Source organism: Sceloporus undulatus, chromosome 7 (genome assembly GCF_019175285.1).
Source record: "Sceloporus undulatus isolate JIND9_A2432 ecotype Alabama chromosome 7, SceUnd_v1.1, whole genome shotgun sequence".
NCBI lineage: Eukaryota > Metazoa > Chordata > Lepidosauria > Squamata > Phrynosomatidae > Sceloporus > Sceloporus undulatus.
In genome coordinates this window covers 25,262,261-25,283,586 of record NC_056528.1, presented here as the reverse complement: position 1 = coordinate 25,283,586, position 21,326 = coordinate 25,262,261, and the positions used below count along the sequence as shown (strand labels likewise).

The window sequence follows — 21,326 nt, the reverse complement described above, 5'->3', positions numbered from 1 at the left end:
CTCTAGCAAATGTGGAGGGACAAGTGTACCAATTATTATTTTTGAAGCAGCACCTACAAATAAGCATCTAAAGTATATATGTATATGCATACAGAGGGAAGGAAAAATGAGATATTAAATATCAAAAAGTGCTACAAGACCTTCCCTCTGTTTGCACATACAGATAAATTTTGGATTGTATGCCTGCTTACACTCAGGTGCTACTTCAAAAATAATAATCGGTGTTGAAAAATTAATAATTAGTATAAGAGCCAGCATGGTGTAGCGGTTTACGCATTGGACTAGGACTAGGACACTGGAAGACCAGGGTTCGAATCTCATCTGGGCCCTGGAAACCTGCTGGGTCCTTGGGCGAGTCACTCTCTCTCAGCCTCAGAGAAAGGCAAAGCTCCCCTGAAGAAAAAAATATTAAATATTTAAATATAAAATTATACAATATATCAAAAAGTGCTACAAGACCCTTTGGCATAATTATAAAACAGGTTATCCACATAAAAATAAAGGAAACTATCCCACTGAAGAAACTTGCCAAGAAAACCCTCTGATAGGTGGGCCTTGGAGTTGCCATAAGTCAAAAAGGACTTGGAGGCACACAACAACAATGCCTGTTTTTTGCTGTCGTACTTGTTAAGCGCAGTGGTCTGTGACTGTACAATAAAGACCGATTGACTGTAAAGTGCCTTGTCAATTGATGGGACTATATGAATAAACAGTAATTATAATAGGACTATAATAGCATACATCATCCCCAGCCAGAGTAGCTAGTATGGATGATGGGGGTGGTACTCCAGGATAGGAGAGGCCACTGTAAGACTTCGTGCACAGGCTGGAACTTGGAAAGGTTACTTCTAGGTCCTTAATCTAATTGCCAGACCTGACTAGAGAAGAGCTAGTGGTTGGACTGAACCAATGGCTGAACTGATGGATTGGGAGAAGCCATAGGGTTGAATCACTTGGTCAGTGGTCAGTTAACATATAGGTAAAACTACAGATTCTATGGCTCTCCCATTGTTACCATTAGCTAAGGTTCTAATCCCCGTTCGGCCATGGAAACCCCTTGGGTGGCTTTTGGTGAACAACGCTCAGAAGAAAGCAATGGCAAACCCCCTCTGAAGAAATCTTGCCAAGAAAACCCCATGATAGGTTCAATCGCCTTAGGGTCACCATAAGTCAGAAACAACTTGGAAGGCCCACAAAAACAACAAAGTATATTAAAATTGAAAAGATCTGTATTTTCTTTCCCTTTAGCCCAGCGGTCCCCAAACTGTTCTCTTTAAGGGATTTTGGACTTCAGCTCCCAGAATCCTGGCCAACATGACAGAGGCTTCTGGGAGCTGAAGTCCAAAATCTCTTAAAGGGCACAGTTTGGGGAGCTCTGCTTTTAGCCGATCAAATTTCCATCTTTAAAAGATGCAATCAATCAATACTCCCAAAGACAAGACAAGACACTTCCAAGCTATCAATTAACTTAAATCTTTTATTGGTTATTACCTCCTTTAGTCACCTCTGTAAACTTGTAGCAGTACAAAAATATTTTTCTTTTTCTTTGCATTATAATGCATTTCAGGAGATGACAATGGAGGGAGGAAGCAGTCTGCCCCCAACCTCCGTGCAACACATTTAGTTGTACCAAGGTCCGGCAAAGGGAACCATTAATATTAGACAGAGAGGGTTTTAAAACCATAACAGGGAACATAAGACGCACGCTGGCGTTACAGTAACTGAAGGCGTTGTAAAAGGTCTGAACAGAAGGGGAGAAAGAACTATTGGACTGTAAAACATGACACGAAAGAGGCAACAGTCACTAGCTTCCGTGTAAGAAGCCGGCGCAGGCAAATGCAAGTGGCGCATAGTCCTTTACGTAGTTGTTATAAGGTGCATCATTAGACGATCAAAGAGGTCACATGAGGGGAAAGGTACTTTCGGAGCACAGTTGGTGTTGAGATGACAGCGCTGTGAACCTTGACTAAGCAGATCTATGGGGAAAAGGGAACTGAGCTTGGCTGAACCCCAGAGTGGTGATAGGATGCTCTTTGGAACAAATTGGTACCTGGACACCTCACCTGTTCCAGTCCTATGCATGAATAGAGAACACGAAGGAATACAACAAACTGAACTCCAAAGGAGAGAAGGATCTGCAAACTGGGCTTATTTGAATGAAGCTGAGAGGCTTGGCCATGGATGTTTAAGGGAAACCATGTGGGGTGGGGTTGGAGAAAGATATTTCTTCTTCTCAGTGGGAACTTTGCTCCTGAACATTAGCTCCCTTTGTATTATCAGGATAGCTGAACCAGGGGGTTGCATTTCATGGGCTAACTCTGCCCTTTGGAGAACAATCATAGGAGCCAATTGTGAATTGCAGGGGTGTTCGGTGAAACTGCTTGCCTTTGGGCTGTATCCACATTCAAGCATTTGCATGACAATATGAGTAGGCAAGTGTCCAAAGTGTGACTGCTGTTGATATGAAGCTTCTAAGCAGCCCAACAGTTCAGAAATAGGAAAACCTACTTTGAGATTACAGTTCCCAGAATCCCCCAGCCAGCATGGCCAAGTCCCAATTCTGGAAGTTGTAGCCCCAAAAGAAATTCCCCGTCCCTTGCGCAGAATCTAGCTATTTCAATTGGACTCTCACCCATCTCCACAATTTGGGTTTTACAGAAAGTATGAGACGCCTTCTCAAGGCTTTGCCAACTGGGCATAAATCACAGCTCAGCACGGTCAGGAAGACGGTGGCTTCATGCAAAAGCTGCATCGCTCATGCTCGCCTCTTTTTTTTCTCCCAGTCACAGAAAAAGTTGACCACGACTATGCAGAAAATACAGATTTAAAAACAAAAACAGAAAAACAAACCAGGAAGGTCTCCATTTCAAGCATCTGGCTGCAGGTGGGGAGACAGGCCCACCTGAAAGTTCAGCCAGCGAACTAGTCCGTCTCATTGTCATCATCTGTGACACTCTGGCCATTCATGGCCGGAGAGTCATAAGGACCCTGGGACAGGTCTTCAAAGTCGTGGCTGGTGGCAGGAGAGATGATGTCCGGACTTGTGTCACAGGACTCGGTGCTCTGCTCCGAGGTAGCAATGGTTGTGGCCGTGCTTTTGGGGATCGGGGTGAAATCGTCATCCTCCAGGATGGGAGATTCGTGAATATCTGGAAAGGAGAAAAGGAAAAGGACAGAAGAAGATGGGGAAAAGAGATGTGTTTAAAAAACTGAAGGGCAAAATGGAAAGGGTAAAGTGTTCGGCATCAACTGGTCGCCTGAAGAAAGGCATTTGCTCAGTCTTGATCTAAGCTGATATATGTAATGCAGGAGAACTAAAACCAACCTACATGTATGACAATTCTACAAGATATTGAGATGTCTGCCTGTCCTACTCTTTCAGCCTCAGCTTTCTTCAACCTGCAACACGGACCTACTTAATAATTTGGACCGATTTAACAGACTGACAGCAAGGACTGCAAAAGGGATTATGTGATCCAGAAGAGGTTGCTGGACTCCCATCCTACCAAGCCAATGGGGGATGATGGTAGCTATTGCCCACAAACCTCTAGAGAGCCACACCTTCCCCAGAACTGGAGCACAACCACTGAATGTGTGATGTGTTCTAAACAACATTACATAATATGTTTTGTTTTTGTACTAATGATTGGTGCCATTACTAATTGTTCAGCAACATTCTTGCCTGAGGTCATTAAGGAGCTTTAAAAAAATACAAGCAGAGAAAAAAAGAGAGCTTCAAACTGAGCATACTCACTGCTAAATGCATCTGGATACTGTTTTGCTAGCTTCCCTTTCAGTGTCCTGCAAAGAACAAGAAGCACACCAGTGGTGTGATGGTAAGTTTGGAATATCATTGCAACAGTCCCCAAAGCCAAGCCAGAAAGATGAGTACAGGAACTGTTGGCCACAGAGCTGATCTCTATCAAGAAACCAGTTCTAAAAGAGGAATATCTTATGTAAACATAATGGGACTTAATTGCCTTTTCTAAGACCAACCCAACCCCAAATACTTCCCACTGAAATGAGATTGTTATTATAAGGACTGAAACTAAAGTCTCTTTCAAATTAACACAATTAGAGCAGTTTGATAATGCTTTAATTGCCATGGCTGCATCCTGTGGAGTCTGAAGATTTGTAATTTGGGGAGGAACCAGAGCGCTCTGGCTGAGAATCCAAAATACTGGAGGAAAGCGTGCTGTAACTGGAGTGTTTTAATATTTTAATGTTTTATTTTTTTCATTTTGAGATCTCTGAGGAAGGGAACAGATAAGTAAGGTTCAGCAAAAAACCTGGAGAGGCAAATGGAGGTGGTGGTAGTGGGAAGGTTGGTGGAGAAGCAAACGCACCTGATTCTCCGGAAGATGCTGTCCAAGTCCTTCTTCATCTCTACCAGCGTCCGGGTGTGATGGAGAAAGCGTTCATTCATCTGCTGCATGCGGACACTAGACAGGTTGTTGAAGTTGAGCAGCATCTCATTGGTTTTCTCAAACCGGTCAAGCCTGGGACAAGAAGGAAAGCGATTTGACTAGACTGGCACAAAAATGTTGCATGCACCTTGAGATCAAAGATCCTAGAATTTGAGTCAAGCCAACTACTTTTGTGGACTCCAGTTTCTTGAATTTCCTAGCCATCATGGAAAAAGACATGGATGGGGGTAGAATTCAGAGACAGTTTTGTTAGTCTGGGATATCACCATGCAAAGGGATCTTGTAGCGTGTTTGAGACTAACAGTGCCACAAAGTTGTAGACCATAAGCTTTCATAGACTTCATCTACTTCTGCATCTGAGGAAATAGCCCAAGTCTACAAAATCCTCTGCTACAACTTCTTTCGCACGATTGTCTCGAAGGTGCTACACAATCCCTTTGTATAAAGACCCTGAATTACAACTCCAAATTACAACTGGAATCATAGGTGTACCCAAACTGGTAATTCAAATATCAAGACCGCCACACGGTAAAAGCTTTTGTAAGCAAAGTAACGAGCCAGCCAAGCAGACATCTCTGCTCCCTGGCTGACGCTTATTTTGGACGCAGAGAGCCAAAAGGTCTGGCTTGCCAGGTACTGTCAATACCTGGCTTGACAGAAACATACCCAGGGGGATTAATCTATGTGGTCTGTTCCTCTCGGTTGTGTTCACAAGCTAAAAGCTGCCCATTTTAAAAACCTTGTTGATACGTTCACGCCTGTTGGTTCTGTGACAGGAGAGACAGAAGCGGAATAAATAAAAAGGAGGCAGTTCCCATTCCTTGGGAGATGACAGTGAGAGACAGGGAAGGTTAATGCAGAAAGTCAGGGAAATGGAGGGAGAGGGAAGCAAGGACTAGCGGAAAGTAGAAACGTGGGGCAGAAAATTTTCTGGTGCTACTTTTTTTTCATGGAACATTTCCCATACTTTATATAGGAGTGCTTGTGTGTGTGTGTGTGTGCGCGTGTCTTTATCCATAGTGAGGGTTGTTGTATTGCAATCAATCACTTTTAGTGGGCTAAATGCAGGAAATTAAGTCCTAGATATACTTCTAAGTAGTCAAGCATTGACAAACCCTGGTCTTGAGAGGACTAGACTAAAAGATGACCGCACTGCTAAACTTCTTCCTATTTCACAAAGGGCCCATACAGACAGGCCAAAATAAAGCTGCTTCGGGTCACTTTGGAAGTATGCTGTTCAAATGACACATGCATCCTAAGAGGCTAGAAGCTGTGCCAAAGCCGCGCTCCAGTCCTTAGGACTGGAGTGTGGCTTTGGTGCAGCTTCCAGCCTTTTAGGACGCATACATCATTTAAACAGCATACCTCCAAAGTGAGTCGAAGCAGCTTTATTTGGTCTGTATGGGCCAAAAATTTGTGACATACAAGTAATCGAGACAGAATTAATTCCCTGTTTCCCCAGACTAGCATCCATCCTTTAGTAAAATTCAACTACTTGTCCTGAATCAGTATTTTCACAACTTGAAATGGAACTGATAAGCAGCACCAAGAGGAGCGGTATGCATCTGGAAAGTACCCTTTCGTGCAACATTTACTGAGTTGTACTACAGTTACAACTCATTAAAAGCTAATTAAAAATTTGATGTATCAAGTACAATGCTTTTCAGGTATGTTTCCTAAAAAAAAAAAGATGTAGAATTCAAAGATATGGCCATGTTAGTCTGTAGAATCAGTGTGTAGAGAGATCTGGTAGCACCTTTGAGACTAAAAAAAGAAATTGGCAGCATGAGCTTTCATAGAGTTCAGTCTACTTCCTCAGGGTTGGGAAGATTTGATTCGGCTCCTTGCCGCCCGATGAAATAAATTGAATTATATTCCATTTAGACGGCGTGTTCGTGCCTCTGTTTTCTTCACAGGTCTGTTAAAAAGAAACGGACTGTAAGAGTATGAGCTCTTACAGATTTAAGTTACTTCCTCAGATGCCTTTGTAAAGCTCATGCAGCCAACTTCTTTCTTTCAGTTGGTCTCAAAGGTGTTACAAGATCTCTCAACGTACAAAAAATGTAGGCCCCATACAGACAGGCCAAAATAAAGCTGCTTCGGGTCACTTTGGAGGTATGCTGTTTCAACGATGCATGCCTACTAAGAGTCCAAAAGCTGCACCAAAGCTATGCTCTAGTCCTTAGGACTGGATTGTGGCTTTGGCACGGCTTCCGGACTCTTAGTACGCATGCATCATTGAAACACCATACCTCCAAAGTGACCTGAAGCAGCTTTGTTTTGGCCTGTCTGTATGGGGCCGTAGTCATCTTCTCAGTTAACCCCCCTGAACACTTACATGTTCTTCTGAGCCAGAATGATGGCATTAACGTCTTCAGAGTTCACCATGCTGAGCACCCGGCTGCAGAAGACGCCCGAGGCGGTGGGCTCCATCGTCCGAGGGGCTCGCAGCCTGTGAAGAGAAGCCAAGGTGGACATAAAGACCAAGGAAACTGTGCATCAGCTTTGCAGAACCAACATTGGCAATTGTGATCTTCTTGGAGGATAAAGGCATTTCAGAGAGAGAAGAGGGGGGTGTTCTTAGGACGAAAACACTGCCAGAATCGGCCTCGCAAGCAAGCCAGCCAAGCTGTGTCCTGCTTTCTCCACATCACTGGAGAATTAAATCCCAAAACAGCTTTTTAAAACCAAATCCCGAGGGAACCACAGATAGTCATTGGTTTGGCACACCAATGTGGGAACTCAGAAGAAAGGAAAGTTACATTTTGGAACTACAGCTCCCCAAATGCTTCATTTGCCAGTCTCATAAAGGACAAGCTCTCTGGCCTGCAAATAAGGGACATCCCTTATGATAAGGGACACCTCCCAGCCCCGTAAGGGACACTTTTCCTGGCCCTCAAATAAGGGACATTCCTTAGAATATGGGACATATGCCAGCCCCATAAGAGAAAGGTGTTCCAGTCCTCAAATAAGGGATGCCTCTTATAATAAGGGGCACCCACCAGCCCCATAAGAGACAACGTTTCTAGCCCTGAAATAAAGGATCTCTCCTTTAAAAAGGGACACCTTCCAGGCCCATAAGGGACAAGCTTTCTGGCCCCCAAATAAGGTCATTCAGCACGGTGCTGTGGTTTGAGCCTTGGGTTATGACCCTGGAGGCCAGGGATTGAATCCCCACTCGGCCACAGCAACCCACTGGGTGGCCTCGGGCAAGTCACACTCTCTCAGCCTCAGAGGGAGGCAAAAAAGGCAACAACAACAACAATAACCCTGGACCTGAAGGCACACAACAATAATCAGATTATGATAACTTGGCAATGTTGTTTATGACAAAAGACCTTCCTTGGCCAAAGTATACCTCAAAGTCAAACAAGTATTGCCCCAGCTGAAAGCCAAGAAGCCCCTCCCACAGCATAAGCTCCTCCCACCTTGGACCTGCTCTCCTTTACTAGTCCCCAACGAAAGCCAAGAAGCCCCGCCCACAAAAGAAACCCCTCCCACAGCATAAGATTCTCCCACATTGGAACTTCTCTCTTTACTAGACAATTCCCTATTGAAAGCCAAGAAGCCCCGCCCACAAAACAAGCCCCTCCCACAGCATAAGCCCCTCCCACATTGGACCTTCTCTCCTTTACTAGAATCCCCAACAGGCTCCGTCTCCAAGAGGCATAGCCCCTCCCTGTTTCAAAGCCCCGCCCTCTCCACTGTATCCAATAAGGAAGCCCCGCCCTCCTCCTCCAATGCCTCCTCCTCAGCACTAGCCCCGCCCCCTTGAGGCAACCGTTGGGGCAAGGCCCCGCCCCCTTGGGGGGCCAAACGGTCGTTGAGGCCCCGCCCACCGCCGTACCTGAGGGGTTTTTTTCCAAGCCAGCGGCTCACATGCCTGAAGGGAGCGCGAGCGGAGGGCGGTGAGGTGGGACGGAAGGCCCGGCGGAGTGAGGAAACGTTTCCCTTCCTCGTCGCCGCGGCCGCTTCCCATAGGCACAGGCTCACTTCCGGGTAGGGGCGTGGTGACGTCAGGACGTCGCGCCCTCGCCGTGCGTGCGTTGAGGGGCGAGGGTTACCTTGGCAACGGTGCCTGCTTCCGCGTTGCTCCGCCGGCAGCACCCTCGCTGCGTTGTGATTGGTGGAAAGGTGGGAGGGTGCGACGGTTTGATTGGTCGAAAGGTGGGAGGTGGCCCCGCCTCCCTTGAAAGGGAACCTTTCTTAACCCTTATTAAAGGAGAGTCGGGTTCCTGGGCATGGGCAGAGTGCGAGTGTTCGGGGGCGGCCAGGTGGAGCTACTGAGCATGGACAGAGTGCTCCTTTTTCAACCCAGGGAAATATAAGGGAAGAACTAACTCCCCTTCAGGGTTCCTGAGCATGTGCAGAGTTCCTCTTTTTCAACCCAAGCGATGATAGGGGAAGAATCAAGTCCTTTTTAGGATTCCTGAGCATGTGCAGAGCGCATTTTCTTACATCCAAATCAACTACTGTATAGGGGAAGAATTAATTCCCTTTCAGGGCTCCTGAGCATGTGCAGAGCGCATTTCCTTACATCCAAGCACTTAGAAGGGGAAAATATCCTCCCCTTCAGGGCCTCTGAGCATGTGCAGACTGCATTTCCTTACAGCCAGGCAATTATAGGGGAAGATTAACCTCCTCTTTGGTGTTCCTGGGCATGTGCAGAGTGCCTTTCCATCCACAATAGTTCATAACAACGACAATGACAACTAATTACTTCCCAAACCTCAAAGTTCAAATGTAGGGCATGTCCTAGAAAAGGAGGACAGCCGGTCGGCTTGAGGACTTGCTGTTTCCTTTATAAAGCTGAGAGAGAGTGACTCAGCCAATGGGTTTCCATTGTCAAGCGAGATTCGAACCTCATTCGACACCCAAATCACCCTGGCTCTCATGAATATTTTGATTACTATCAAAAGTATTGATTACTAACGATCAAATTATTATTATTAATATTTGAAATGTTACCTGAGAACCAGCCCAATAGAGAGGAAAGTGCCTAGAAATGAATCACAGACCTATGAACGAAAAGTCCAATCCAACCCTTTGTGTGTCGCATGCTGGAGATGCTAAAATCCAATGTGATATAATTTATGTTTATTCTTTGTATATTTCTCTTTGGGTGCTGCCTTTCCTTTCCTGAAATGGTAAAGAGCTAGAAGATGGACGCTGCCGGTCTGAAATCGGCTCGGAGGAGACATCGCCAGCGTTGAACCTTTTCACGGTTAATCTATAACTCGACGCTGTCTTTCCGCCAAAGGAACCGTGAGTCTGCATTTGCTTAAAAACCTCAGACATTTATTCCTTCGGGGCAAAGGTCTGTCGGTGTGACTTTTCTCCAGAAGCCATGAAGGTAACAAGCTTCGGCTTTTCGTTTTATCTTCTCGCAGAGCTTGGAGGTCTCTGAAGAAGGAAGGATCCATTGTAGGTAATACACTTGTCCTTCCATCTTCGCTAGGGTTAGGGGCACAAGGCCCTCGTGAATATGGAAAAACTGCAAATAACAAAAACACCATGTTTTTACCTGAGAGGACACCTCTCTAGGAATCTCTAGGTCTTCCAGTGCAACTCTGTGGTCAACACCCGACAGACACTGACCATAGAACTGCGCTGGAGGAGCGTCAAAGGCCTAGTAGAGTATACTCTCTAGGAATCTCTAGGTCCTCCAGAGCAACTCTGTGGTCAACGTCTGATAGACACTGTCCATAGAGTTGCACTGGAGGAGCGCCAAAGGCCTAGTAGAGTGTTCTCTCTAGGAATCTCTAGGTCTTTCAGTGCAACCTTTAGTTAAAGTTGAGCATAGAGTTGCACTGGAGGACCTACAGATTCCTAGAGAGAACATATATATATATATATATATATATATATATATATATATATATCTCAAAGCCGCAAATATGGAGGGATGAGTGTACATCCTGCCAAGAAAAACCTGTGCTAGGTTTGCCCTTAGGATCGCCATAAGTCTGAAATGACTCGAAGGCACACAACAACGATAGCAACCGTCTAATTAAAAATGATAATAATGGTAAGCCACTCTGAGAACCTTTCTGTCAGAGAGCAGGGTATAAATATCCTAAATAAATAAAAATAATAACAACAACAATACTCGGAACTGCCACAACTCTTTCCTACAGAGTCCTGGAATCTGTAGTTCGGTGAGGCACCAGAGCGCTCTGACCAACCAAGCTGACATTATTATTATTATTATCATTATTCAACCTGCTCCATCAGAGAGCACTGTGACATAGAATTCATACAGTATTTATTTCCCCCCACAATTGGGACACAAAGCGGCTTACAAATCAAAACGTAATCCAGTTAAAAACATACAAAAGCGGGCGTTAAAAACAGAATTAAACTAAGACAGGATTAAGATGCATATCGTAAAAAGAAAACCCCAAATGCCATTTAAAAGAGAAAAGCGCTTAAAAATCAGTACGTCTTAAAACGGTGAGCCATTCCCCAAACTTTGGCCCTCCAGGTGTTTAGGACTTCAGCTCCAGTAGCCCCTGCCAGTTTGGCCAGCAGTCGGGGATTCTGGGAGCTGAAGTCCAAAACATCTGGAGGACCAAAAAAACCTCGCCGAGCTACAAATCCCAGCAGTTGAAAGTGGTGCCAAAGTGCTGTAATTCTGCAGTGTGAATGCATGCAATGCCAAGCTCTTCCTAACTCTGTTTCTTTCCCTTTAAGAGGCTTCGGATGCGAAAGGAGGTGGAGGTTAGTCTGGTCAAGCTTTGACAAGCAGCTGATCCAACCTATCCCTTCCATCGCCTGCTGTCAGCTGAACTTATGGGGGGGGGGGGGGATAGTGAAGGGGGTGGGAAGAAAGGGCTAATTCCTGGGTCCAGGTGAGTGTTTTGCAAAAAGGCAGAGATCTGAGAAGGGGAGCCCAGGACTAGTGGACCCATTGCAACACCAGCTGGGTCTTTGCAGCCTGCGTAGACTCTTCAAGCTTTGGCCCCCACCTGCCTTAAACTTTCAGCCCCTTATTTATTTTGCAAAGGGGGGGGGGTTAGGCGCTGACGTTGGAGCTAAAAGTGTCTGCCTTCCAGAAGGCACCAAAAGGACTGGCATTCGGAGCTGGCTTTCCAATTTTAAATGTATTTTTTTTAGCTCCAATGCCGAGGAAGCTTTAGGGATTTAAAAGCTGAAAGCTCTGCCAAGGGAGCCGTGTGTGTATTTGTGTGTGTGTGTATCACTGAAAGCTAGCCCTAACCAGTCTCCTCCCCTGTTAAATCCATCTTTAAACCTTCCTTTCCATTCACGGCACAGGGTTCCTCCTCGCTTTCTGGCTGCACATATTATTTGCCTGCAAGCCTTGCACTCCAGGTGAATGCACAGTTTTAGGGATTTTGCAAGTTGCTTCCGGGTCGATCTGTCTGATCTGTGAAAAAGCTTTTTGCCCCCATCAGTCAGTCTTCTAGTCCTCAAGGTGCCGGCCAAAGGCCTTCTGCTTTTTCTGGGTTTGCCAAAGATTTTTTGTTTCTATGTCTTCCTTTGGCTCTTTACGTTTCTCGTCTCACTAGGCCTTCTGCATGTTCAATGCAGGATTGTCGAAATGTCTCCTGTAACTTCTAAACTGCTTCTGTGCCTTGGTTCCTTTGGCTCCACAGTCTCCCAAAGTTGGCTTTGGAGTAAAAGCATCAAAGACCCAGATGTTGATGTTCTTGCGTGCCGACAAAACATTGGAAATGGCACAGATGAGTGCAAATGAGTTGTTGCATTTTTGTGTTGTCGTTGTTGTTGTGTGCCTTCAAGCCACTTCCGACTTAATGGTGACTCTAAGGCAAAGCTATCATGGGGTTTTCTTGGCAAGATTTGTTCAGAGAGGCTTTACTCTTAGGCTGAGAGGATGTGACTTGCCCAAGGTGGGTTTCCATGGCCAAACAGGATTAACTTTTTTCTCTCTCTCTGTCTGAACCTAACCAAACCCACAGGGTTGTGGAGAGTGTGAAACAGTTCCTTCCTTCTCTCTGCGTTTTTGGCCCAAAAAGCTTGGGATAAAAACCTCCTCGGCTTTTTAAAATTATCAGCCTCTTGCATCTCGCCCGGCCGCTGTGAAGGCTGACTCTGGGGAGATCCTAGAAGTGCTGGATGTGATGCAGGCCCTGATCCGGCCAAACCTGTTTCCCCAGTGGAGTTGTCTTCATCAAGCCTGAGCTGTTTTCTTCTTCTTGGTGGCAAATCATCAACCCACACGCGCTGAAGGCAGAGTTTCAGGGACGGTAGGGGATTTGCACTCACATCCTCTCTTGGTGTCGCGGGTCGAGAACTGGCTAGGATCCCTCTGGGCTCTAGGTAATGCTTCCTTTTTAAAAAATGACAACAACAGCAAAGCTAGTAGTGACTTAAGACCTGGTTGGTGAGCTTGTAGGGGCATGCATTGATGCTCTGTTTTGAACTCAGAGCCTGGAGGTCTGACTTGTCTGGTGGTGGTGGTTGTTGTGTGCCTTTAAGTGCTTTCTGGCTTATGGCGACCCTAAGGCGGCTCTGCCATGGAGTTTTCTTGTTTAGAGGAAGTTGGCTTTTGTCTTTCTGTAAGGCTGAGATAATGTGACTTACCCAGAGTCACCCAGTTGGTTTCCGTGGCTGATTGAGAATTTGAACCTTGTTCTCCCAGAGTCCTAGTCCAGATCTCAAACCCCTATGACACACTGGCTCTGTATATTATATTACATTTATTATAGTTGTTGCTGCTTTTCTTGAATCATTTCTGATTTATGGCAACCCTAAAGCAAACTTATCTCAGGGTTTTCTTGGCATGATTTATTCAGAAGGGCATTTTAGGTCCATCAGTGCAATTCTGTGGTCAGCATCTAGAGATGTTGACCATAGAGTTGCATTGGAGGATCTAGAGAAAATACTCCTCTAGCCATTTGTAGGCCTACCAGCGCAATCCTATGGTTAAAATCTGGTGGGTGTTGATCACAGAGTTATGCTGTAGGACCTAGAGATACCTAGAGAGGTGTTCTCCTAGTTAAAAAAAAAGTGGATTTTTATTAGCGGTTTTTCCACTTTCAGAGGGGTCTTACTCCCTTAGGCCCCCCGGTTTTGTGCCACCAAGGAGGGGACAGATTCTTTACTTTTCTCTTCTTCCCTGCAGCTCCCCTGACTTTGCCGGTGCCATGGCTTCCGGAGGGGAAGGCGTGGATGACATTTCTCCGGACTGGGCAGGAGCCAGCATAGTCGACTTGACCTCCCCGGAGCTGGAAAAGGCCAACCCCTCCCTGATAGACAGCGGGGAAGATTTCGAAGTCCTGGACAACGACGAAGAGGGAGATGAGGACTTGAGTGGACTCCCTCCTCTGGAGGACGTGCCGCCCAGCAAGACCAAAGAAGATGGCACAGGAGATGCACCCGACGCCCCTGCGCAGGAGGAAGGCTCGGAAGCGACCCAAGAATGGCTTGATGTATTAGGTTAGAGCAAGAGGAAGGGAACAGTTGTTTAGAGACCAAGGCTGATTTCCCACCCAGCCTCACAACCACACTATTTATTTATTTATTTATTTATTTGCTGCCCTTCTCCCCGGAGGGACCCAAGGAGGCTCACAGATAAAACTTTTAAAATTATTATAAAATTAAAACAATTAGAACATTTATATATTAAAATCACATAAAATATATACAATAAACATAATATAAAATCACATAAAATATAGTTAGGTTGTTGTCTGCACAATGGGGCAAGGGAGTTGCTGCCTGCTAAGGCAGGTGCTGGCAACTACGCAGCAGGGTAGCAAAGCAAGGTTTTGAGGCCACAACCCTCTTGGCTATCTTTTGACCCTTTTTTTTCCTTTTCAAGGTTCTTCTGGGGTGGACAAATCTCATGGGGTGTTTTTGCTGCTTGTCAAAATGGCCCCGAAAGGCACAAAAAGGAAAGTTTTTAAAGTGAGGAAGATTTCTTTCTGCAAAGTCCAAGCCTTCCCTCCCTTTCACTGGCTGCATCTGCACTGCAGAACTAATGCAGTTTGTCACCACTTTTGACTGCCATGGCTCCATCCTGTGGAATCGTAGGATTTGTAGTTTGTTGAGGCACTGGAGGTCTCTAAGAGTGAAGGCTAAACAGCACTACAAATTCCAGGATTCCATGGCATTGAGCCACAGCAGTTAAACTGATGCCAAACTGCATTATTTCTGCAGTGCGGATGCAGCCTCTGTCAGGCCTTTGCCTTGGTTGCAGTTAACAATAGAGAAGTCATGATTTTGCTCATTTCTCCTTCAGAAGGTTTTTTTGTGTTTTTATTTTGGAGAAGGGACATAGGATTGCCATAGGGGCCCAGGGCCACATCTGATCCATGAGCCAGACTTTCCCATTCCTTTGTGAATGTGTTTCTCTATTATTCCCCCCCCCCTTCTCCAGGAAGTGGCTTGTTGAAGAAGAAAGTCCTTGTGGCGGGTCATGGCCGGGAAAGCCGGCCAGTCAAGGGCCAGGATGTGACCGTGCGGCTGAAGACCATGTTGGAGGATGGCACGGTGGTGGAAGAGGACCCCAAACTCACCTTCACGCTGGGAGACTGTGACGTCATTCAGGTGTGTACCATCATCCCAGGAAAGAGGGAGGCTGCCAGTCTTAGCCTTTCTGGAAAGGGAGTCCCAGAGCCTGGGAGCAGCCTTGGAGAAGGCCCTGTGTCCTGTGTTCCCACCAGATCTATCTGTGAAGGTGGTGGGGCAGAGAGCATAGCCTTCTCCAAAGATCTCAAAACACGGGCAGGTGCAAAAATGAGAATGCAGTCCTTCAAACAGATGAGCCATACAGGGCTTTGTAGGTCAAAACCAGCACCTGAACAACAAGTGTTAGCAATCTAGCTGCAGTTCTATCCCATGATGCCTGTTGATCCTCCAAATAATCTTGCTCTTTCCATCCTTCCTCATAGGGCCTTGATCTCTGCGTACAGCTGATGGAGATGGGAGAGACAGCGCTTATTATTTTGGATGCAAAATACTGTTACAGCCCACAGGGGAAGTATGTGGCGAAGTGCAGACATCCCGATGGGTTCAGGAAAGACCTCTTCCCCTGGGAAAGAGGATCTGCCAAACCCCGAGGAGACTGGGAAGTGGACTGGGAATAGTAGGACAGAAATATTTTGAATCCAGAGCCCCATGTCCTGTGAGGGAATCTGTCAGGGGCCTCATCCCCATGTCAAGCAGAACAGGAATGTGGAGTTTGGACACTCATTTTCCGTTCATGGAGGAAAGATCCAGACAGGCCATAAAAACCGGAAACAAAAGTGGGTGAAGTTTGGACAATCACTTCTTGTTCCAATGGGAGAAGAAATATACAGGCTGCAAAAAAAGATAAAACCAATGGAAGCCTATACAATAGATCCTTGTTATCTGTTGGGTTGGTTCCAGGATCCCCCATGGATAACAAAATCCATGGATGGTCAAGTCCCATTAAATATAACGGCAGAGCAAAATGGTGTCCCTTATATAAAATGGCAAAATCAAGGTTTGATATTTGATATTTGTATTGTTTTTGAATATTTTCAAACCGTGGATGCTTGAATCCGTGGGTAAAAAAAATATTTGGACAAGGAGGGCTGACTGTAAAGCCCTCGAAATGGCTAGTATCAGGGGACAGTGTTGGCTATCTTAGAGGAGAAAAGCTTTAAGGGGACCCCACAGTTTTATTAGTTGGGAACATGGGGAAGTTTGTAAGGGATGCAAAATTGGCCTAATGCAACCCACTGGCAACACTTTCTCTACCTCTGGCCCACCAAGCAAAGCTGGGCTTAGTTCTTGGTTTTTCAGTGCTCTTGCCTCCAATCTCTGAAGGGAGATAAGTGCGGAAGCATACAGGCCTCTTCCGCAGACTGGAGTTTTCCCTTCCTTGATTTTATATTCCTGAATGGTAGAATGTAAAGGTAGTGCAAGGCGGAACTAATCCAAAAACGTTCTCCCCAAATTCCTCTGAACAATGTTTCCTCGATTTCTCTGATCAGGAGCCCCGATATCCCCCCGGGTGCGAACCTGACCCTCGAAGTGGAGCTTCTGGAAGCACGGGATGCCCCCGATTTGGAGCTCCTTAGCGGGAAAGAGAAGATTGAGCTGGCCAACCGGAAGAGGGAACGGGGCAACTTCCACTACCAGCGAGCCGACTATGTCTTGGCCATCAACTCCTATGACATTGCCCTCAAGGTGGTTGGCTCCAGTTCGAAAGGTAACTGGCTCCTGCAGCACAAGGCTGACCTCAAGAGGACTAGCACCCTGCTTCTTGTTTTCCTTTAGAAACCAAGCCTGTCACTTTCTAAAGGGAGATATTCAGAGATGGTGGAGTTTTACATAAATGACGATCAGGATGGAGTGCAGTGGTTTGAGTGTCAGACTAGGACTCTGGAGACCAGGGTCAATCCCACCTAGCCATGGAAACTGGGTGACTTTGAGTAAGTCACACTCTCTCAGCTCTGGGAAGGCAAAGACAAAGCCCCTCTGAACAAGTTTTGCCAAGAAAACATGGCGATAAGGTGGCCAAAAGTCAGAAACAACTTGAAGGCACACAACAGCTAAAAGTCAGGGGGGAAACATTGATTTACAAGCTGGAAGCCAGTGGCCTTCAACAGTCATATAGCCTTCCCCCCCTTTTTTTCCTTTTGAAAGATTATTGCATGTCTGCCTTCTGCAGCCTTATGGGAGTTGTAGTCCATCTGGCACCAAGCTAGGGAAGTGACATTTGCCGTAGTTGGGAGATCTCCACTGTGTACCAATACAAAGTCTCCTCACCTTTCTTTGCTTTGACTTTCCTTTTCCTTTCCTCCAGTGGATTTCAGCCCCGAGGAAGAGACAGAGCTGATGGACGTGAAGGTGAAATGCTTGAACAATTTAGCAGCTTCTCAGCTGAAACTGGATCACTACGAGGCGGCTCTGCGGTCCTGTAACCAGGTGTTGGCGCAGCAGCCAGACAACATAAAGGCCCTCTTCCGGAAGGGAAAGGTACAAGATATTTGGATGTTTTTTTTAAAGCAAACCAAAAGAAATACAGTCAAAACGTCAAATGAAATAATCACACTGTCAAAGTACTGTGGTGTAGTCCATTGGCGAACAAACATGGGAGTGTTAGTTTCTTAGTAGACTTTGCAGGGCAGCACCATTTTCTGGAAATGTTATTTTATTTGCTGCCCAAGGCCCCTTAAGAACCACTGCCAGTCTGTGCTGACAATACAGGGCTCAATGGACCAAGGATTTGACCCAGTGTGAGGCAGCTTGCCACCTTCAGCTACTGCTTTGGGGATTTCCTGAACCTTTTCGTTTTCTGTTCCTTTCCAGGTCCTGGCTCAGCAAGGAGAATACAGTGAAGCCATCCCCATCTTGAAGGCTGCTCTGAAGCTGGAGCCATCCAACAAGGTGAGCGCTGTAAACCGGATTTAACATTAGCCAGAACTGGACTCATGGTGCCACTTGGGACTCTTGGCTTATGCAGGAGGCGCTTTCCCTTTCCTTCTTTTCTTTCTGCCACTGTGCAAAAGACAAAACCTGGCATCCATGTTGGCCTGTGGAACTTCAAGCCACAAGGTGTGGCGATGGCAGCTAGCTTTGGCAGCTTAAAAAAAAAAAAATCACAGTGGAGTGGACCCCAAGGGATGGAGTCAGCTTCATTTGTCTCAGCTTTTCATTCTGAAGTCCCAGATTTAATCAAAGCTGGAGGAGGGGGGACAATTTTTTGGGGGAAAGAGGGAACGAAAATGTCCCACTGCCCAAAGTAATTGGGGGAATCTGGGACTTCTAATCCTCCACAGTGAATTCACACACACATAGGGCTGTACACACAGCCCTGAACGGGTGGCCTGGAGCCACCCTGTTCCAACTAGATCGGGGCTGTGGCAACCACATGCTGCGGCCCTGATCTGGCCTTTCCAGGGTGCCATAGCCACTGCGCCGTTGTGTGGACTCAGCACCAGAGGAACATCATAATGCCGTGTGGAGCACAGCATCACAGCACCCTGGGGGCGGAACTGGGGTGTGCGTCTTGTAGGCGCTACGCCCCGACGCCGCTCCCAAGCCAGCCAAAACTGTCAGTCTGCACAGCCCCATTCTAGTTTAGAAAAGGGACTTTCGTGTCGGTTCCCTGGAAAAAACTGTCAAATTGTCTTGAACATTTCTCTCTCTCTCCCTCTGTTTTTCTCGCTGGTCTCCAGACCATTCACACAGAACTCTCGAAACTGGCTAGAAAGCACGCCGACCAAAAGAGCGTGGAGACAGAGATGTACCGGAAGATGCTGGGCAACACTGGGACCAGCAGCCTCCCCGCCAAGTGCAAAGACAAGTCATCGTGGGTAGGTGGCAAAGAGGAATGTGTCTGGTGGTTTTAGGACCGAACGGATAAGGCGGGTGGGAATTGGTTTTATTCCTCTCTTAGGATCTAGTGCTTTGACGTACCAGTGTTCCTCGTGGCCTTTCCTGTTCCAGTTCTTCCGTTTTATGGCTCACCTCACAAGGTTGCAGTGAGGATAAATAGGAGGAGGAACTTGATCACTAACTTTGAGCTCATCAGAGGAAAGGCGGGGGTCATAAATAAATCACCAATAAATCAAGGATTTTGTAAATAATGTTGGAGTGTAAATTGGATGGAACACAACATGGCTATTTAAAATGGCAACGCAAGATGGTTAATACCAGGGTTCAGGATGTCCAGCTGCAACTACTGTATATACTCAGTAGTTGTACTCATGTATAAGTCTAGAAATTTAGGTTTGAAAATTGACCCCAAAAAACGTGAGTCAACTTATCTATGGGTCAATATAAGTACTTATCGTGTGTGTGTGTGTATACCATTTTGCCCTGGAAGCACTGACTTCCTTCTACTCTCTCATCCACCAGCCTTTAGTATGAGTACAAACAGTTATACCTGGTGGAATTTTGTAAGTTCTTTGGCATTGTTTTCCTTTCCTTCATCCTTTACATCCTACATTTCATGCCCCTAAGTTTTACCCCCGACTTATCGAAGGATGATATCAAGATCCATAATTTTGGTCTCAAAACCTGCCCTCGGCTTATACATGGGGCTGACTTATAGTTGAGCATATATGGTACTTTGCCTGTGTTTGGACATTCATGATTTCTTTTTAAAAATCTTTGTTCCAGTCTATTCCATGGAAGTGGCTTTTTGGGGCCACCGCTGTGGCCCTAGGAGGAGTGGCCTTATCCGTCGTCATCGCAGCCAGGAACTAGTGTCGACCCACTTGCTACTGTTTGAGGAACCAGACCAGCCTTCCTTCCTCTTCCTCCCCACCCGATGCCCCACATTGCTCCCCCTCCGCTCCGCTCTCCATGACCGGTACGCAACTTCGGACTGCAGATCGGGGGGAACATGGCGGGGCGGGGCTTTGCTCCTCCTAGACGTTCACCTACCCAGAGTCGATGTGGGTCACCAGTGGGACTGATGTGCGGGAGACGCCTCTTGGCAGGAAAGGAGAACTTTGTGCTGTCCGTGGCCACAGGGATGGACTACTGTGTGCGAGGAGGAAAAAAGGACCCAGAAATGTGGGTGTATTTTGGGGGGGGGGATTGGGGGCAAGAAACCTGGATTTTTTGGGGATGTTCTGCACAATTTTCTGTCTCTTTTTTTTTAGTTGCATGGGGGATTTCTCAGCCCCTCTCCTCTTTGCTTCCTGTTTCTCTTTTGTGGGGTACCTGAGGTGTGCATTTTGTTTGGGGGTGGTGGTCCTCCAAAGGTTTGGTACTGTGCTGGAAAGAAAGAATGAGGGGATCCTGTTAACAGCCAGGCTGGGGAGAAGGATGTATATAGCTGTAAGACCAACCTTGGCCACGTTCACACTGCCCATTTATTGCACAACAATCCCACTTTTAACTGCCACGGCAGCCCCATATGCAATCCTGGGGTTTGGATTTTTAGGCAGCAGGTACTTAGCATTCCAAGCCAGAGAGCTCTACTGCCTCCCCAGACTACAAATCCCAGGATTTTACAGGCAGTGAAACTGGAATCATAGGTGCTGTGCTTGTCTAGTGTGGCAGAGCCCCGATCACACACTGACTTGCGAGGTGGTGTTGTTGTTGTCTGTACTAGAGCTTAACACCCTCTCCAGTCTTTCCTTTGTGTAACACTGTTGTAAAGGGGCTACAGACCCGATCTGGCTTGCCAACTCCCGGCTTGTTGGTTTCTTGTCCTCTTCTTTTATTCCCAGGTAGATGAAGCATCTCAGGTGGGGGGGAGCAAATGCGAGTGTGTGGATGTGCCCCCTCTCCTCCCTAAAATAAGGGGTCAACACACACCACCCCAAATTCTTCTACATTTTCCTCCTCCCTCCTCATGCCCCTTAGTCTTATACACTGGCAGCACCCCGTGCCAACCCCAGCCGGCCGAGCTTTGCCGAAGTGCAGATTTCCCCCCCTCAAAGATGCTTCGTTCTTTTTGGTTTCCACCGATTTTTAAAACTGTGAAGAAAGAGCGACAACACCTCTCTTCCTCCCCGACAAAAGTCTTGGAATAAAGTGAAATCCTCTCAACAGCATGGCCTTGTTTGTGCTGGGTCTGTCTTGGGTTTGGATGCCATTATATAATAATATTTATTATTACTATTATTATTATTATTATTATTAATCAGTAAGTAAACTTGAAGATAGGTGTGGTTTTTTTTTTTTTAAATGATGGGTTTAAGGAGATTAGGTGAAAAAAGAGGACAAGGGATCGCTTCCTAGCCCTTCTCTTCCTAGCTGTTATCTAGGGAATGCTGGGCATTGTAGTCCAGAACATCTGGGGGCAGCAAGCTATGGAAGGCAGAATAATTACAAGGCAAAGTTGAGGCGTCCTGAGCCCAAAGAGGGGAACCTTTGCCCCTACATGTTTTGGCATATGGTTGTCGAAGTCCCTTTGTATTAACCATGCTGGTTGGGGCTGCTGGGAATTGAAGTCGCACATCTTTGTAAAAGCAAAGGTTCCCT

The 21,326-nt window shown here is 46.4% G+C and overlaps 2 protein-coding genes across 8 annotated transcripts; one reads left to right on the top strand and one right to left on the bottom strand.

Annotated features, from left to right (window-relative positions):
• Window positions 1-1,457: 1,457 nt before the first annotated feature.
• KXD1 (KxDL motif containing 1) lies at window positions 1,458-8,406 on the bottom strand. Its single transcript, XM_042478134.1, has 5 exons — window positions 8,275-8,406; window positions 6,766-6,879; window positions 4,347-4,499; window positions 3,755-3,801; window positions 1,458-3,149 (listed from the first exon to the last, which is right to left on the bottom strand). Exons 2-5 carry the CDS (start codon window positions 6,858-6,860, stop codon window positions 2,923-2,925), a joined length of 522 nt encoding a protein of 173 aa, XP_042334068.1. The 5' UTR covers window positions 6,861-6,879; window positions 8,275-8,406; the 3' UTR covers window positions 1,458-2,922.
• FKBP8 (FKBP prolyl isomerase 8) lies at window positions 8,288-20,896 on the top strand. 7 transcript variants are annotated; one of them, XM_042478128.1, is made up of 11 exons: window positions 8,288-8,426; window positions 9,581-9,692; window positions 9,818-9,855; window positions 13,534-13,847; window positions 14,791-14,960; window positions 15,305-15,393; window positions 16,373-16,590; window positions 17,188-17,360; window positions 17,694-17,771; window positions 18,563-18,700; window positions 19,509-20,896. In XM_042478128.1, exons 4-11 carry the CDS (start codon window positions 13,556-13,558, stop codon window positions 19,593-19,595), a joined length of 1,245 nt encoding a protein of 414 aa, XP_042334062.1. In that variant the 5' UTR covers window positions 8,288-8,426; window positions 9,581-9,692; window positions 9,818-9,855; window positions 13,534-13,555; the 3' UTR covers window positions 19,596-20,896. The 7 variants fall into 7 exon arrangements, with proteins under 7 accessions (XP_042334062.1, XP_042334063.1, XP_042334065.1 ...); XM_042478129.1 differs by lacking the exon at window positions 8,288-8,426 and adding an exon at window positions 8,547-8,561; XM_042478127.1 differs by lacking the exon at window positions 8,288-8,426 and adding an exon at window positions 8,627-8,701.
• The last annotated feature ends 430 nt before the right edge of the window (window positions 20,897-21,326 follow it).